This window comes from Manis javanica, chromosome 2, assembly GCF_040802235.1.
Source record: "Manis javanica isolate MJ-LG chromosome 2, MJ_LKY, whole genome shotgun sequence".
Classification (NCBI taxonomy): domain Eukaryota; kingdom Metazoa; phylum Chordata; class Mammalia; order Pholidota; family Manidae; genus Manis; species Manis javanica.
In genome coordinates, this window is record NC_133157.1 from 9,372,764 (window position 1) to 9,390,818 (window position 18,055).

At 40.1% G+C, this 18,055-nt stretch overlaps 1 protein-coding gene across 10 annotated transcripts in view; it reads left to right on the forward strand.

Moving 5' to 3' along the window:
* The window catches only part of MAPKAP1 (MAPK associated protein 1), a 243,435-nt gene that overhangs the window by 141,066 nt on the left and 84,314 nt on the right, over window positions 1–18,055 (forward strand). For all 10 annotated transcript variants that reach the window (XM_073224491.1, XM_017660194.3, XM_037008157.2 and 7 more), the window contains one exon: window positions 6,004–6,113. In XM_073224491.1, the coding sequence (XP_073080592.1) occupies window positions 6,004–6,113 (110 nt within the window). The remainder of the gene's footprint in view (window positions 1–6,003; window positions 6,114–18,055) is intronic.

An 18,055-nucleotide genomic window follows, 5' to 3' on the forward strand; every position in this document is an offset into this window, starting at 1 on the left:
TTATATAGAGTAGTAAATAATTGAGTTTGATTAGGGAGAGGGACCTCATTATCCCCCACCTGTGCCCAGCTGGAAGGGGAGGGTCGAAATGAAGCCATTAGCTGTCTCTCTTACTGGCATCTCAAAGAGCTCAAATACATCTGTGTCTTATTTTCTTTTCTGGCACAATCAGTCGAGCAAGCTAAGCAGGCATGACCGGATTTGGCAAGTCCCAAGGACTCTGGCAAAGATACACAAGGAGAAGGCGGAGGGCAGTCGTTTTGGCTTCTCACTGCCCATTAGTCTAGCGAGTTATGTTTTTGGAAAATGTCTGTTTTGAAAAAGAGTGTTTTGTCCAATGTCAAACATCGCATAGTCACACAATATACTTTGATCTTAAAAATATTTTTTGTCAGTGCAAGGAAAACAAAATGTGGCATTCACACTAGTGTAAAACTCTCTTTATGGATAAAGTAAGACCCAGAGGACTTGCTTTAAAAAGCAGGCATGCTGCAGTTATTACAAGGCCCTCTCTTGTTCATATATTTTCATTTTCTACCTCGAAGTGCTAGAGAATGAACATGCATGGAATCGGGAGCAGGTTGGGAACTAGAGGAGTATGTCTTCATCACCATTATGAACCGGTCAGGACAGGAGACTCGAGTGCTACTCTGGGCAGCCTTTTCCCACTTCCGCCAACTGAGACTGGCTCAAGAAATCAAGACATTCTCTAAGGGCTTTTAAAAAGGGATTGTGGATGTCATATGGTTAGACCAAGAGCTGAAACATTTGTAATCAAACTGAGTTTGTTACAGTGAACGGTGAAACCTTTCCACAGATTGATCAGTGGTTCCTATCTGGAGGATGTGCTCTCTGGAAGTCTCTTCTTCCCCAAAGTCCCCAAGACTCCCTTCTGGGGTATTAAGATGTCTCAAACTCACTCAGTCTTTGGAGCCTGGCTGATGTGGGTTCAAGTCCTGGCTTCTCTACTTATTAGCTGTGTGACTCCATGCAACTGTCCTCATCTTGCCAAACCTCAATTTCCTCTGTTATCAAATGGGACTCATAATAGCACCTTTCTTTTCTGGAAAGATTAAATTAAAGTATGTGCTCAGTAAATGTTGACTATTGTCATTGTCTCATCATTACATTATCACTTCTTTGTATATACAAAGAAAAGCCCATAGTTATTATATTAACTCTTGCTTATTAAGCATTTATCATATGACAGGTATTATGTTAGCCCTTACAACAATCTTAAAATCTAAGAATTATCCCCATTTAATAGATGAGGAAACTGGAAGTCAGAGAGATTATGTCATTTACCCAAAGCACACTGTTCCTCAGATTACTCTGCTCTTCTGCCATCTGGTTGGCACCATCTTTCTTAGATACAGAGCTAAAGGGTGACCAGGCTTTGAGACATCTCCACTAAGAAGCTTCTCCGACCCCCTGACCCCTACCCAGCTGAGTTAGGTGCCGCTGTGTTTTGACAGCACTCTGAGCTGCCTCCATCTTGTGCTTATCACAAGGGACTGTAACTCTGCTTCCTTGTCTTTCCCACTGGACTGTGCAACTTCAGGTAAGGATCATATTGTGGACTTCTGAATCCAAAATAGGATCTTCAGTAGGTGAGGGACCTCAGGTAAATTTCTTAATGCCTCCAGCCACAGTTTCTGTAAAATGGGTGTAATAATAGTACCTATCTTAGGACTGAACGAGTAAAGACAGATTTTAAAAGCCTAACATAATACCTGGCACATAGTAAATATTCAGCAGGTAACAGTTGCTGCTACTTTTTTGTAATTGTTGAGTAATAATGTTTTATATCAGGCAGATCAAAAGCTCTTAAAAAGTCTCATTGAATTTTTCCTCAACACTGCCGTGAATTTCAACTTCTGGTGTTCCCTTCCAAAGCAGGTGAGTTAAGCTGTGGGAGAACATACCTACTTCTCTGGTTTACTCTCTCAAAAAAGAAATCTTTGTAAATGGAGCCTAGAGTGCTCTCCTTTGGGCCTCGGGAGGTTTTGATGCCTGGGCCAGAGGTTGCTCACTGGCAGTGTCCTTGAATGTTGCCACCATGCTCGGCAAATTGCACATTATAATGGCCCTGTGTTACCAATTGTAAACAATGAGGGTTGGGTCCACTGTCCCAAATAAGCATCTCTGCTTGAGGGCGTGAGGGGCAGGGGATGAATGGGGCCTCTTTTCTGGGGGTGATGACTTGGGACAAAGGGAGCATAAGTAGTATTTGTAAACTCGTTTTACTGTTTGCAAGCCTTAGTCTAAGCCAGGTACTTGACATTCGTTGTTTGTTTTTTTCTCCTGACAATTCTGTAGGGTAGTGGTCTCCTTGTTTCATGGTTGCAGCTGAGGTTCCCACATGTTAAGGCAACATTTTGGGTAGCCGTGGAACTACGATTTGAACTAAGGGGTATTTAATTCCCAGACCATGTGTTTTCCTCTCCAGTGTACTGCCTTCCAACTTAGATTCTGGTTCTAGCTCTTTCCCCTTTAGAATCTGAGCTTTAGATGAAGACTTGGGGCCTAGCTTCCTCTCTGTCCCTATCACTTCTAGTTGAATACTCAGAGAAATACTGATTGTGTTAGCAGTGTTGGTGTGAGAACTTCCCTCTGCTGACTGAGTGGCTTTGCGCTGGGACAGAGCTGAATTCCTCAAGTGAGTGATCTCTTTTTAAAATGCCCATATGTTTTTCAGTGGTTAGGAGATTTGACAGGACTTAACTTTGAATTGACTGAAGCTCTCCTGGCAGCATTTACTCAGCTCCAAAAAGTGGCACTTCATCCTAGACCCAGCACAGGTGGCCCAGGTAGCTGTGGAAGGTCAGCTGCTTCTGCTCACTGCCCCTGGGGTACCCTGCCTGACTGGAAAGCAAGCTGTGTATTCATGAGTGGAGCAGGAGAAAGAGCAGTTTCTGCATGTAGAGTCTGCATTAGTAGCCCATCTGTCTGTCCGTCCATCCATCCCCCTGTCTGTCTGAGGGCTTGTCACCCTCAGCACAGGTCATAACTCTCACTAGAATGCAATGCCACAAGGAAAGGGGGCAGGACCAGCACCCTACCTACCTGCCGCTAGCATTTCCCCTGAGGTCACTGTCTTCTCAATCTCAGACCAATGCCCAGCGTTAAATAAAAGGAGCTTTAAAAGATGTATTTCAATAGGCTTTTTAGAAAGCCCATAAAAAATCCAAGATATAAAGAAATGAGGCATAAAACTCAGCATGTTTTGGAAGTCAAGCTGAAAATTGTGGTAGCGAGTCTCCATATCCGTTTATTAAATGGGAGTATCTCTTAGCAGTTGTACCTCGATGTGTTCTGAGAAGCACTTATATCCTGTACTCCTGTGTTTTAGAAATATTTTACCCCCTTAAGTGCTGCAGACTTGGAACAAGATCCAAAGTTGGCATTCACCTGGAGGGAGGAAAGTGGGTGGAGGGTGAGACTGACCCGAGGGCACTTCCACAGAGGTCTGGTTGAGTGCCATACCTGGGTCACAGCCTCCTCGCCCTTTTAACGTGCACGCTGTTACTGACATAGAGCCCCAGAGTGAGAAACCGCACCCTGAGGAAGGCACATTCCTGCGCCAAGCACGGCCCTTGCTTTCCCCGTTGTTTTCATTTTCCCCTTATGAACCTTGCTACCCTGGCTTCAGCACGGAGGCCGTAAAGGAAGATGGAGAGCCGAGTTACCTCAGAATGATCACTATCGTTAACATTCACGGGTGGTTCACTTATCATTCCTGACTGCACAGACATGGCAGCCGCTCGGAAGCGTCCGCAGGTGTAGCATGGTGATACATATTACATTGTGCCACAATGGATTTATGTATTCTGTAACAAAAGAAAAGTGTAATGAAAAAATACAGAAGGTAATCCTTTATTCCTCCACCACACGATTTATCAGTAATGCCTGTGGATGATAAGTGCCAGGGATTTCCTCTGCTTGCTTTAACCTTGTCACCCAGGTACGTTTTGGTAAAATGACAGAAAAATACAGACCAGGGATTTTCCTCTGTTCAAGAAATCTTTTAAAAGGACACTTTTAATTTATGGAAGTTAGTCCAAACACAAGGCCTCCTTTTGAGCTTTTAGAATGCCTTTGCTAGAAAGATAAACATATTGGTTTGAAATAATGCTGTCAGCCAGCAGCCGATTAGGAGAGAATGTAAGCAATTTATAAGCAGACTCAAATCTAAAATAAAATAGTTCAAGTGGAATCCAGGTGGCTGGAAGTTCGTGAGATCTGACCCAGCACTGGTTTGTGAGTACCCGAGAACTTGTGTTCCCTTTTAGGCCCTATCCATCCATCGCCCAACATATTGTCACAGATGGAACGCATACTGACTTCCGAGGAAAAAGCAGGGGAAGACAAGTCTGAACGTGGATGATTGGCATTTGTTCCAAACACACGCTGGCCTAGAGCCAGAGCAAATACCCCCAAGTTTATAAATGCACAGGCACTTTACATTTCAGTACTCTTGCCAAAGTATCACTTACTGCATCACTTCCTAAATATAGTTTTAAAAAAAGAGCTATTTCTTATTTTGCTTTGATCAGTAAAATAAACTTCTAAAGATTGTTCTGGGATGGGGTCCAGTTTCTGAGGTAAAGAATGGCTGGGGCTCAGGCATGATTCAGTAACAGAGTGTTCAGTAAAATTAGCTTGACAGTTCTCAGGCCTGCTGTTCGATAGCAAGAACTTGACCAAGTTAAAATGGATGATCGTGCTGGGTCGGCTTTTGCTTTTTAACAAATGGAATGTCAAGGATTAAACAGCAAGCCCGTATGGAGAGGAGGGGTGTGGAGATGTCTTTGTATTAGGGTAGCAAATTGGGTCCTTGGTTTTGAGATCAGCTCTCAGCTCCTGTGGAAAGCCAGCCACTGGTTGGGTCCAAGCTGAGTTTAAGGCCCCTTCCCAGCCTGTCTTGCCATTGGGAAGCTTTTCCATTGCTTAGCTTGGGGTTTGGCTTTTCTTTCAGATTTCTTGTCAGTATGAAGTTCTGCCATGTTTTTTTGGCTATGTTCCCCTTTGAGATTCTTGTGGGGAAATGGGAATGTGACCAAACTCCTTGTGGTAATTCCCATGTTCCATAGTTGGAAACTTGGGTCCCATTTGTTACATGAGCTGCTTGGAATTGGCCTGTTTTGTTCCAGTGCCCAACACAGTGAGTAGGATTTGGGATACTTGTAATTGCAATTAACAGTCGTAGTAAAGTTATGCTTACCCAGGGATGGGCTGTTTTTAGGGTATTTGTTCCTTACCAGTTTTTTCCTAGCTAAGTGAACCCCACCCCCAAGTTTGATGGGTAGAAGCTTATAAGCGATGATAGTGTTTGTCTTGTAATTATTGATACTTAAGCTAATATTTTGATCTTTTAGGACTAGGTAGATTAAAACAATCTTACTGAAGTGTACATAGACTGTATAGTTAAAAATGTATATACGTGTATTTAAAATTTGTATATATTTTTACTAGCCTGTTAGGAAGAGCCTCTCTTTTCCTTATTCTGAATTGCTTTGGGCTATCTCATTACCCCCTCTTCCCCACCCTCTTCCCCACCCACACATGACATTTGTCCTCCAGGGCTCCCTGAGCTTTAATATGATAGCAGTATCTGTCTGCAGTGACATCTACTTACACAAGCCAAGTTCATTGTTTGTCGGTCCTTGCTGCAGGATTTGGCTTGGGAGCCAACACTAGGAACTAGAGTACTAGACCCATATGGACCAATTAGATTGAATTGAAGAGAAATTAGGAAAACTTTCCTTAATTCTGACTTTTCTTTCACTTGGAACTGTTCATACCAGAATGCTTTCCTTGCTTACTTACTCATGTGTGCATTCTTTCTCTCTCTGTCATTAGAAGTAGGTTTACCTAACCTATTTTTAAATAAATGGCACTTCAGTGTACACTTATTAAAACTTTCTCAAACACAGTGAAGTCCTCAATTCTGTCCCTCTGACTGAATGTTGTTGATCATTTAATATTTGTCTTTTCCTACAGAAATGCTGCTCATGGGTTCTCCCTTATTCAGGTGGACAACACAAAGGTCACCATGAAAGAAATCTTGCTAAAGGCAGTGAAACGAAGAAAAGGATCCCAGAAAATTTCAGGTGGGACATTAAATCATACCCTGGTGATATAAGCTTAACCCTTAGTGAAAATTGCTTCCTGCATGCGTGCATATTTGATGGCTGCCTAGATTGTTTCAGATATCACTGTAGGAGGGTTTGGTTAGGAGGTCCAGCAAAAAAGTGATTTTTAAGCTGCCCTGGACCCAAGGACAGGATTGGGTCAGTGGCCTATGTGAGAAGACTGTATTCATATTGGTTATGAAAGCTCCATCATTAATAATTTGTGATATATTAAGACAAAGCTACTTGTGCTAACTATTAGTTGGTGTAAAGCTGTCTTGAAAGCCAAATCAATCCTAAATTTGAAGCACTGCTTTTAATTTCATGTTTTCACATTATATTCCATGGAGGAAACTTTTAGTTGCTAGTATTTGGAGTATGAAATAAAAGAAAAAATTTTCATTTTTACCAAGTGAGGGCAACTGTAAAAAAATAGATTTAAAAGATAAATCACTTGATATGCATAAATACCTGCTAATCTCTTAATTCCTCATTACCCAACTTTATACAGAAAATAAGTTTATGGTATTAGCTGTGAAATTTAAAGGATATGAGGAAAAAATATTATCAGTATTGAGAAATAATTTTGAAAAATAGCTCAAAGATTTGTCGTACCACAGACAACTTTAATATAAATCAACCTATATATGACATGTCAAATATCTTAGCTTTGTAAATAAATGAGACTTCTTAAACACTTTTGGTCTCATCTTTTAGAAAAGGGGGGAAAAAGCATTACTCAGGTTGAAGAAAATACTTTTGTGTTCTTTTTAAAGGGAGGCATATAGTCTGTTCCAGATTTAATTAGCTATCTTCAGATGAAAGCTGAAGTTTTAATAAAAGTTAGAAGAGATAACACAGTGAAGGACACGGATGAGCTGTCTCAAGGCCATATTCCAGGGGAACGATAAGAGCTGTAAAAAATGGCAGAGGAGAGCAATTGAATGGAGCAATGAAAATCTGATTCTCATAAAAAAGAGAGAGAGAGAGAGATGCTGGTAGGGGCGGTTGTAGATGAGACCTGCTAGCGTCTGCAAGCAATTTGGATGCATGCCAGGAGTCATTGTTCACCCTCGGCTGTGGCGGCTCTGTCCAGATGTGCCAACTGCACGTTTCGGCTTTTGCCAGCTGACTGCGCCGTTTGATAACCAGCTCTCTGGATGCCCATCACTGGCCGCAGAGATAGAATTAAATGATGATGATCTTCCCACAAGTTGGGAGAGGAAACAATGCATATAAATCTTGATTTCATCTCAGCATGAGAAGTCTTTATCCATCATCACTCATAATGAACAAGTCGTTAGCTGGGATGAATGGTGTTCTGGTTTTTCCAAACACCTCTTTTGTTCATTTTTTGGGTGACTTTTATCCATTGCATGGGGGTCAAACCTCTTTGCATTTAAAGGATGATTGAAGAGGCACAGCCTCTCCTTCCCAGGGGAAAATAAATAGTTTGGGGTTCTAGGTGCCAATCTAACAGCATTTAAACAACCTTGGATACTTAAATATATTTAATAAGCATTCCTCTTCCTTTAGAACCCTGTTTTTTTCTTGTTTTGTCCCTACTTTTTTTTACATAATAGTTATTTTGTGACATATTCATTATATTCAAAGATAGCGTTATTCTGAAGTGGAGGTGGAACTAACTTTTTTAACCTTCATCATAGAAATTTTGCCATCATAGGTTTTTTTTCAGACCGTGAAACCTCCGTGAGTCACTGAGATGCAGCTGAAGCGGTGTCTTCTTGTCTCCTGCCATCCCCATACAATTGCAAACCTATTTTTTTGTGTCCATCTCGGGCAACTTCATTGATCATACACACATTTATCTATGGTCACTTTTGAGTACACATCTCTGCCATTTCCGCTGGGCTTTGCCATATCCAAGAAACAGTGATCTCCATTATTTATCCTTTTCACACTAGAGGAGTAAATGGAGATTGATGCATTTACATAAATTGCTGTCCATTTTCTTAATCGAAAAAGCTTTTTAAAATAAGAAGCTCTTTCTATTGCTTTATTAAGTCTTGGCTCATGAAACAGAAGGCTCTCCAGTTTGCAAAGTGTTTGTTTAAGGTTAGCTTGGTAAAGGGGTATATTTTGTGTTATTGAACTTTGTATTGTGGGGTAGACTTGTTTTGAAGGGTGATTAATGAGAAGAGGAAAATCCTCATGTCATAGAAGGAATCATAAGTACCTTTTCCTAAAAAAAAAAAGTCTGTTAATGCTCACAGTTGGCTATGAAATACATGAACATAATGAGTAAGTTCATACTCATTATGACACATAAACTTAGTCATGAACTTGTGGCAGGAGATGCCAGGTTAGAGACATTCATCCTGTACTTCCTGAGCCTCTACCACAATGACCTGGCTCAGTCTTCACAAAAAGGTGTCTGCTGTGCTCCGTCTGGGGCAGGGTTAGAGGGCTCAGTCTTCTTTTCAAACAGCTTTCACCTGATTGAGTGCAGAACAGCACTTGCCTCTTTGCAACTCTTATCTAACTTAAGTGAGAGGGGAAAAATAACCACCTGAGATGAAACAAACACATGCTCTGTGAAGTCAAGAGTTCTCTCACTCTTTGTTCATTAAAGGTTAGTTGTACTAGAACAAGATTTCAGAAATCCTTTGATAGACTGACAGTGAAATTCTGTTGGTTACCCATAAACCTTAGATTGCTCTCATTTTTTTTCCAGACCATACAATTTTAAATTTAATAATAATAATAAAGTGAGAACTTAAATGATTTTATTATTAAATCAGTATGTGGGTTTAGTGACTGTCCTAATGTTTAAATACTCTGTTGTCCTTCCCTCTGGCACTCCCTCCCCAATTTTCATTGACAAAAAATCAGAAGGTGGTAAATACTTTGTTTAGATAAATAGCTTAGTCACTGGAAAACCCTTAGGGTTTTAAAATATTTTTGCTTTTTATGGGTAGGGTTATCATTACAGACACTTGTAACTGATGTAAAATTTTTACTTGCATTATTTGTAATTATTTCATCAAGTCATAACTGTATGAACACTGCAGGGTGTTCTCTGTTAAGACGCATTTTTTAAGCCCATTTTTAAGTGTCTCTAAAGTTTGTCTCCAGCTTTTCATTTTACTGCTGACGTGCTTGACATTTGAAATCTACCTGCATTGGCAGTAAGTCACCACTGTTTAAAATTGTAAATGGAGAATCCAGTTTTAGAAGAATTAGCGGAAACTTCTACTAATTTTAACTGGTGGGTGTGTTTTTGACATACCGAAGAGTAGCCTGTCAGGTCCCTTGATTTAGCCAGTAAAATGCCCTAACCTGTTACTTAATGAGGAAAGGCCTTAGTTCATCACGTTCTCCTTTTGTCACGTTCATCCTCACAATCAGTGACCTTCTGAAATTGTTGTTTTTGTTGTTATTTAAAAATGCCATTACCGACCAAGCTTTACCAGCCCCTTGAAGCATGACGTTGGGTATGAAAGAGAAATGGAGGCAGATAAAATTTCAATTTTACATTGATGCAGAAATGTAGGTGTCTCAAACTGCAAAAGAGTGGGGCTTCAAAGTGGGGTTTTCTAAACAGAACAGTTTTCTGAATGGTTCTGTTTCAGTATTTGTTAATATGTAATGGAGGTGTTTTTCATCTGCTGCTGAAAAATTAAACCAGAAACTTATTAATGTTTTCTTACCTTGTCTATTCTTACCTTTTGGTGTGAAAGACAAATTGTTACTAGTCTGAAGATGCTTTTGAAAAGTTCTTACAATACAATACTATGACATTCATTCCTACTTTTCCCTTAAAAAATTTCACCTAGAATTTGAAAGATAAATGTTAGCTTTGTCAAGTGGACTTTCTCTTACCATCTCTAGAGCCACAAACTACGTCTTGCTTGCTTATTTACTGTTTTCACAGACCTCTAGAATGTCAGCAATGAAACAGACCAGTCTAGGGCTTCTCCAGCATTGGTCCCTCAGGTACTGCTGGAAGCCGAGAAGGGGAGGGAACATGTTCCACGCGCTGTGGTAGTTATCTGAGGGACAGCTAATGATGACGTTCTGAAGTTTTATCCCCCAAATTCGTTCTTAACGTAAGTTTTGATCCATAGTGTAATGTAGCTGTGTTGTACATTCACTTGTCATGTGCTCTCATGTATTTGACTTGTGCTGGGTGCAGGGAGACAGCGGTGAAGCAGGTCTACAGGGCTCTTGTTGAGGAGGATCTTACATTCTAGAGGGAAAGTGAATGTAAGGGGCTGAGAGAGAGAATAATAAGATGCAGGGAGCTCACTACATAGCATAGGATGGCCAGGAAACTCCTCCCTGAGAAACTGAATTGTGACCTTCACATTTAAGTTGTGAAGACTTGGAGAGGGGCAGTGTCTTTGAAAGCAGTGGCTATTAAAGGCTTACTCTAATATAAAGGGAACATTTCAGATTACCTTGAAGGTAATTTATTTAACTATCTTTATCCCCCTCCCCCCAAAATTGTAGTGAAACTGACCTTGAATTCTTCTCTGTGGTAGCTCCCCACATCTTATCCATTAGCAGGTCCTCTCAGTTTTACCTGCAGATTATATCCTGAATCCATTCAGTCTCCACTGGATCATCTCCACTGATGAGTCCAGATTACCATGCTTCTGTTGAAATAGAACCCTAGCTGGCTTTCCTCCTCTGCCCTTGGCCCCTCCAGTTCTTGTCTGCATAGCAGCTGAAGAAATCTTTTAAAATATAAATCAGATTATATCGGCTCCAAACCCTTTGATGACTTCCAGTTGCATTCAGACTAAAATCCTAACTTCTAACTACTATGAAGTTCTTCGAGACCCAAAAAGGGGAGAGACATACAGATAATACGAACACAAACAAACAAAGAATAGAATTCAGAAGATGCACAGAGTTGATGGCTGCAGTATGACAGAAGAAGGTAGACCAGGCTGAGAACCTGGGAGGCCAGGGTGGGGATTTAGGGCCTCTTGTCTGATGTGGACCTGCCGTTGTAGACCGGCAGCAGCAGGGTCAAGCTCTGACTCACTCTCCGCAACACCCGACGTGGGAGGCCTTAACCTTCATGCCAGGGAGACCTTGAAAGTTGTGTACAAATTAATTTATTCCTTACCAATAATGTTTGAAAGGTAATTCACATGTTATGGGAAGAGTTTGTCTTTCCCCAAGATCTATTCCAGTGGGGTGAGAGATGATTTATTAAGTGTCCTTCTATATTTACAGATGTTATCTCATTTAATCTGCATAACACCTCTGGAAAGTGGATATTTTTTGATGCCTGTTTTACAGATGAGACATTAGAAATGTTTGCAAATGGGGGGAAATGTACATGTTAGAATTAAGGCACTATGATAAGAATATGTACAGTCATATACTTACCTCTCAGAGCTTTCCTCAGCTCCAAGAGAAGTTAAAGTTACCCAAATTTCCACAGTAAGTAAATGGCAGAAACTAAATTAGAGCCTGGGCTTTTTTGACCTCAAAGCCATACTCTTTTTATTGTACCATGTTGCTTATTAGAACCCTAATGGGAGAACAAATTTAAAATTCTGTAAACAGAAATGTTCATTGATTCTAAGATCTAAATGCACTAGGGAAGTGCAGCATTTAAGGGAACCCTGTGGTGAATCTGGATATAAAGCCAAGAATACTTTTTTGTAATTGCACAGTTTGTCTGTATTGGTGTCAGTTTTAATGTTTTATGTCTAGCTTTCTTAAAGGAACATATACCTGTCCTGAACTGCCCTATGAAAAAGAGAAGCCCATATGTTTTAGAGGGAATAAGGTTTTAACACTCTCCTAATCTGAAAGGCTCTCCGGGGGCTAAAGTAAGCTAAAGAATCTTCTAGCTGTAGGATTGAACAGAGTTCTACTTCATGTGTAATTGTGAAGTTAGAAAATCCAGTAATCTTTCTTTTAAGAAAGTGGTTTGTGAGTCAGAGAACCAGAAGTGTGGTCTCCCTATGCTGTGGCAGATAATCCTTTCAAAAACACGAACCAAAAAAACAGGAGGAAGAAATGGTAAATAGGACTTTTAAAATATTCTTTGTCAAAAAGGCAGTAATTTCTTCAGAAAACTGCTCCTCCTCATGAAAGAATAAATAATCATGCTGATGCCACTCATGTGTGGGGCTGGTTAAGAAACAAAGACCTGATGCTTTGTATCCAGTGACCCAGTGGGGAGATGATATAGTAAGGACTGCTAAGGTGTTTACATGTATAATTTAGAAGTGCCCCTGGCAAGAAGCTCCAAGTTAAGTATTTCTTCTTTTCCCCTCTCCCTGCCTCTTTATCTTACTGTTTCATCTCCCCGTGTCCGGAGTGCTCCGAGGCTCCTGATGGATCTTCTTGAGTATGGAGCAGAGCACATTAAAGATGGCATTGCAGGCAACTATTTTATCCAGAAAGCCTGGAAATTTAGAGAATTTATGTCAAGCAAAAATCTTTTGGAACCACTTTAGAGACCCAATTATTTTAGAAGGGTGTTATGAGCTCTGGCAACTGCCACATCAGAAAAACTTGAAATATATCATTCGCCAAAACTACATTTGACCAGCATTTATTCTTCTTGCTAGTCGCTCATCTTTCAGATGTTCCTTTTCCATCACAAAATCTATTCATTCACTCAATCTGTGGCAGTCACCAACATGGATTAGATTAAAGGAAAAGTAGAATGAAAGGGAGAGAAAAAACTTACATTCCTGAGAGACTAGGTGGTGGTGCATGGTACAGGAGGCATATGCATTCTGGAGTCAGAGGACCTTTCTCTGGGTCCACTAGGAGCTAATTCTAAAGCACCACTAACTGAATAATAGCTTTTCAGGAAAAAAGGAGAAAGAAATACTTTACATTACATGTTACATTAAATGTACATATTGATTATAAGCTGTATCCTGATTTTAGAAATGGTGAAAAATGAAAAAAAAATGCATCTTAGAATTAAGAAACTGGTGACTGGATGTATAATCATGTACTTACCTCTCTGAGTCTTACTTTCCCAACTGTGACATGGGAGGGGTAGAGGGAGCATTGATCAAGGGCATCATATAAAAGGGCCAAGTGTGCTCCAAAGCTCTTTAGGCTCTGAGATACTCTGTTTAGTTCAGCAGTCATCCTCCAGTGCTGCTTGCGCTGTGCAAGTGCTGGATTAGAAATCAGGTAGAAACCCAGTGAGAAAACAGACCCAGAAAAAGAGGCAGTAAAATAGGGTAAATTCACAAGTAGAAGTACATAAGCTTCTAAAGCAGCCCAGATAGGGGAATACTTACAACTTCTGGGTGAGGCACGGGGCTGAGCAAAGATGCTCTAGAGTAAGTGATTTTTTTGACAGCTTTCTGAAGATTAATTAGGATTTTGCCAGATGGTTAAGTGAGAAGAAGAACATTCTAGGCAGAGATGTTTTGAGATGTAGTCACAAAACACAGACATTCCAAATTACTGGAGCGGGAACAGTATAGAAAATAAGCTGCAGAAGCTAGGCAAGGGCCAGATCTGATCAGGCAAGGCCAGACAGTATCCTCAAAATTAGAAAAGGGACATTCACTTACTGGGGGCTTATGCAGCAGGCTCTAGGGATTTGTTGAAGCCAAGCATCCCTTACCTCAAGGAAGGTAAACAACTTACTATTTAGTTGGAAGATAAACAGACAATTATAATACCATACACGAGGTAAGTGGAAGGAAGTATGGGGCCTGAGTACTCATCATGGGAGGGAAGCCCTCGTCCAGTCAGGGAGTCAGGGAAGACCGCCCTGATTAAAATCTCCAGCTAAGACTTGAAGATGGGTAGAAACTGGCCAGGTGAAGAGGATGGGAAAGAGCATTTAGGCTGAGGGAATAAAGTGGGAGAGCTTGACATCGTCTGGAAACTACACACATGTAGCTTGGTATAATAAAACAGTAGGGTAGGAGTTGGGAGAGTGGGGCATGATGAGGCTGAAGTGGTTACTTGGGGCCAGATCATGTTTTTAAACTGTTGAACTTGAACTTTGTTCTCCTGGCAGAGGGGAGCCATTGAAAGAGAGCAATATAGTCAGAATTCCTTCTTGGAAACACACCATCTGTGGAATAAAAATGGATTAGAGGACTCAAAGTAGAGGCAGAAACTCTTTGAGAACTCTGTGCAACAGATGATGAACTTGAACTAAGACATGGAGAGAAGCAGAGGGATGGACACTATGATAAAGTCTGATTTCTTGGGTTAGAGCTTGACGCAGAGTTTGGGAGGAATTGAAATAGCTTGGAGCTGTCAGCAGTGCTCCTCATGTTAGTATTATTGAAACAAGGTGATGGTAAAAGACAGGCTTTTAGAGATTTTTTAAAATTAAATTAAATATACTTGCTGAAAAAAAAGCATTTTGGAAGTGTTGGAAGTGTGTGAAGTAAAAAGTGAGTTTCCTCTAAGTTTTATTTGATGTGAATCTGGGTTTTTAGTTAGTTCATTTACAGATAGACATGTAAGCTGTAAGTTTTGTGTGTGCAAGACATTGTTTTTTGTTATTTGTTTTTTTTAATCACCGTATACCCAATATCTAGCAGAGTTCTGGTCAAATAGAGGACACTATAAATGTATAAATGTTTGTTAAATAAACTCAAGGAAAATGTAACTGAGTAAAGGTTTTTTAAAATGATACCATACAACATAATGGTTTTGCATGTTTTTCACTCAATAATTAATGTCATAAGCATTCTTCTGTGTTAGAGTGACCCCTACATTTTTATTTTTCTAGTTTAATTTATTTAACTTAGCTCTCTAATAATGGACATCTAGACTATTTCCAAATTTTCAGTACTACACAAACATACAGTGAATAATCTTCTATGAATATTCATTGCACATTTATGCTTGATTTTAAATATGGAATTGCTTGTCAGAAGTTTGCTTATTTAAAATAGTGAGAAAAACAAATTGCCCTTCAGAAAGTTTTACCCCTTCTTTGACATGCCAAGAGTATCTGAGAGCTCCTTTCCCCACCCTCTTACTAGCACTGGATGTTATCAACCTTTCATTTTTACCAAACTGATGGTTAACAGTTAATAATCTCATTTTAATGTACATTTCTGGGTTTTTACTATAGTTAAACATTTTTTTTTTTTTTTTTTTTTTTTTTTTTTTTTTTTTTTTTGAGAGGGCATCTCTCATATTTATTGATCAAATGGTTGTTAACAACAATAAAATTCAGTATAGGGGGGTCAATGCTCAATGTACAATCATTAATCCATCTCAAGCCTAATTCTCGTCAGTCTCCAATCTTCTGAAGCATAACGAACAAGTTCTTACATGGTGAACGAATTCTTACAGAGTGAATAAATTCTTACATGGTGAACAGTACAAGGGCAGTCATCACAGAAACTTTCGGTTTTGATCATGCAATATGACCTATAAACCATCAGGTCAAATATGAATATTCATTTGATTTTTGTACTTGATTTATATGTTGATCCCACATTTCTCCTATTATTATTATTATTTTTATTTTTAATAAAATGCTGAAGTGGTAGGTAGATGCAAGATAAAGGTAGAAAACATAGTTTAGTGCTGTAAGAAGGCAAATGTAGATGATCAGATGATCAGGTGTGTGCCTATGGACTAAGTATTAATCCAGGCTAGACAAGGGCAGCAAGACATCCACGGATGCAGAAGATTTCTCTCAAAGCAGGGGGGGTGAGGTTCTGAGCCTCACCTCTGTTGATCCCCAAATTCTCACCTGATGGCCCCCCTGCGACTGTGCCTGTCTTAGGTTGTTCCTCCCTTGAGGAATCTTACCCGTCTCTGGCTAACCAGTCATCTTCCGGGGCCATACAGGGAAATGTAAAGTTGGTAAGTGAGAGAGAAGCCATATTGTTTGCAAAGGTTAGCTTTTTACTTCTTTGCAGATTTATGCCCTGTGGCTTCTATGCCCAGCACTTGTCTCGAGGTATCTTTACCACCTGGAGGAATTATGATACTCGGTAAATTCGATATGAGGCACGAATTCTATTTAAAGTTTGTAATTAGGAAGGAAGAAGAAAAGCTATAGATGTAGCATATGAAGGAAACTTGGGAGGATTGATTATTTCTTTGACATATCTTCTTGTGTAGTACCTTAAGTATGTATAGGTTTTAAACTACTAACTAATTTGCACACACATATTGACATAATAGGAATACGGTGACATAAACAAAGCAAATCTATAATCACCAGCCATCTCCAGTGAAGCCAAGAAAACCATTTAGGCACCCTAGGCATTTGTGAAAATTTATCTATGATATGATGGATATTTTCCAACTGTACTTGAACCATCAGACAAATTAAAGCAGCCCATTTCTGGGATCTGTTCACATCCCATATGTTCTTTTAACCATAGATAGTCTATAGTCATGAGATTTTGGGGTGCTACAACTTGCACCCCTCCCAACTCCTGGTTGAGTTCCAACAGTACAGATCCAGTCAAATTCGTTGTCTCACTGTATGCACATGCCAGCCTAGACATCTCCCTCCTCCTTCTTATGGCAAGTCCAGGAGACGGTGGGCTGGATGCAGCCACAACCACAGCATCGTCCGGATCCCTGTGGAGGCTTTTTGATGATCATCCCCCGGCACGAGTCCTCCAGAGAGTGCTGATGCCGGAAGCTCCTCCTCATATCGTATCTTAGTTCATTTTCTGGGTATCCAGGCTAGGCCTTGATCTTCTGCGTAGAAACAAACAGACCCTTTGCCCACACTTTGACATGCCCTCTATACCACTGTGCAGAACTCATTGGAGGTCAGCACACAGTAACTGCTTTTTTTTTTTTTTTTTTTTAATTAAGAGAAAGGAATATTATCAGAAAAGAGTACCTCCATAGCTGATCATCTGACACCCTTTAAGTGATCAACATTAAGGATATTTAAAGCATGCGTTGATCTTTGATTTACCAATAGTTTTATCCTGTTAAGGAGTAATCCCCCTTTTCTTTCTTTCTTTCTTTTTTTTTTTTTTTTTTAAATTTTTAATCTACACTTACCTGAAGAATACTATGTTTACTATGCTCTCCCCTATATCAGGTCCCCCCTAACAACCACATTACGGTTACTGTCCATCAGCTTAGCAAAATGTTGTAGAGTCACTACTTGTCCTCTCTGTGTTGTGCAGCCCACCCTACCCTTTCTCCCTCCCCCCCATGCATGCTAATCTTAATACCCCCCTTCTTCTTCCCCCCCCTTATCCCTCCCTGCCCACCCATCCTCCCCAGTTCCTTTCCCTTTGGTACCTGTTAGTCCATTTTTGGGTTCTGTAATTCTGCTGCTGTTTTGTTCCTTCAGTTTTTCCTTTGTTCCTATACTCCTCAGATGAGTGAAATCATTTGGTATTTCTCTTTCTCCGCTTGGCTTATTTCACTGAGCATAATACTCTCCAGCTCCATCCATGTTGCTGCAAATGGTTGGATTTTTCCACTTCTTATGGCTGAGTAGTATTCCATTGTGTATATGTACCACATCTTCTTTATCCATTCATCTACAGATGGACATTTAGGTTGCTTCCAATTCTTGGCTATTGTAAATAGTGCTGCGATAAACATAGGAGTGCATCTGTCTTTCTCAAACTTGATTGCTGCGTTCTTAGGGTAAATTCCTAGGAGTGGAATTCCTGGGTCAAATGGTAGGTCTGTTTTGAGCATTTTGATGCACCTCCATACTGCTTTCCACAATGGTTGAACTAATTTACATTCCCACCAGCAGTGTAGGAGGGTTCCCCTTTCTCCACAGCCTCGCCAACATTTGTTGTTGTTTGTCTTTTGGATGGCAGCTATCCTTACTGGTGTGAGGTGATACCTCATTGTAGTTTTAATTTGCATTTCTCTGATAATTAGCGATGTGGAGCATCTTTTCATGTGTCTCTTGGCCATCTGTATTTCTTTTTTGGAGAACTGTCTGTTCAGTTCCTCTGCCCATTTTTTAATTGGGTTATTTGTTT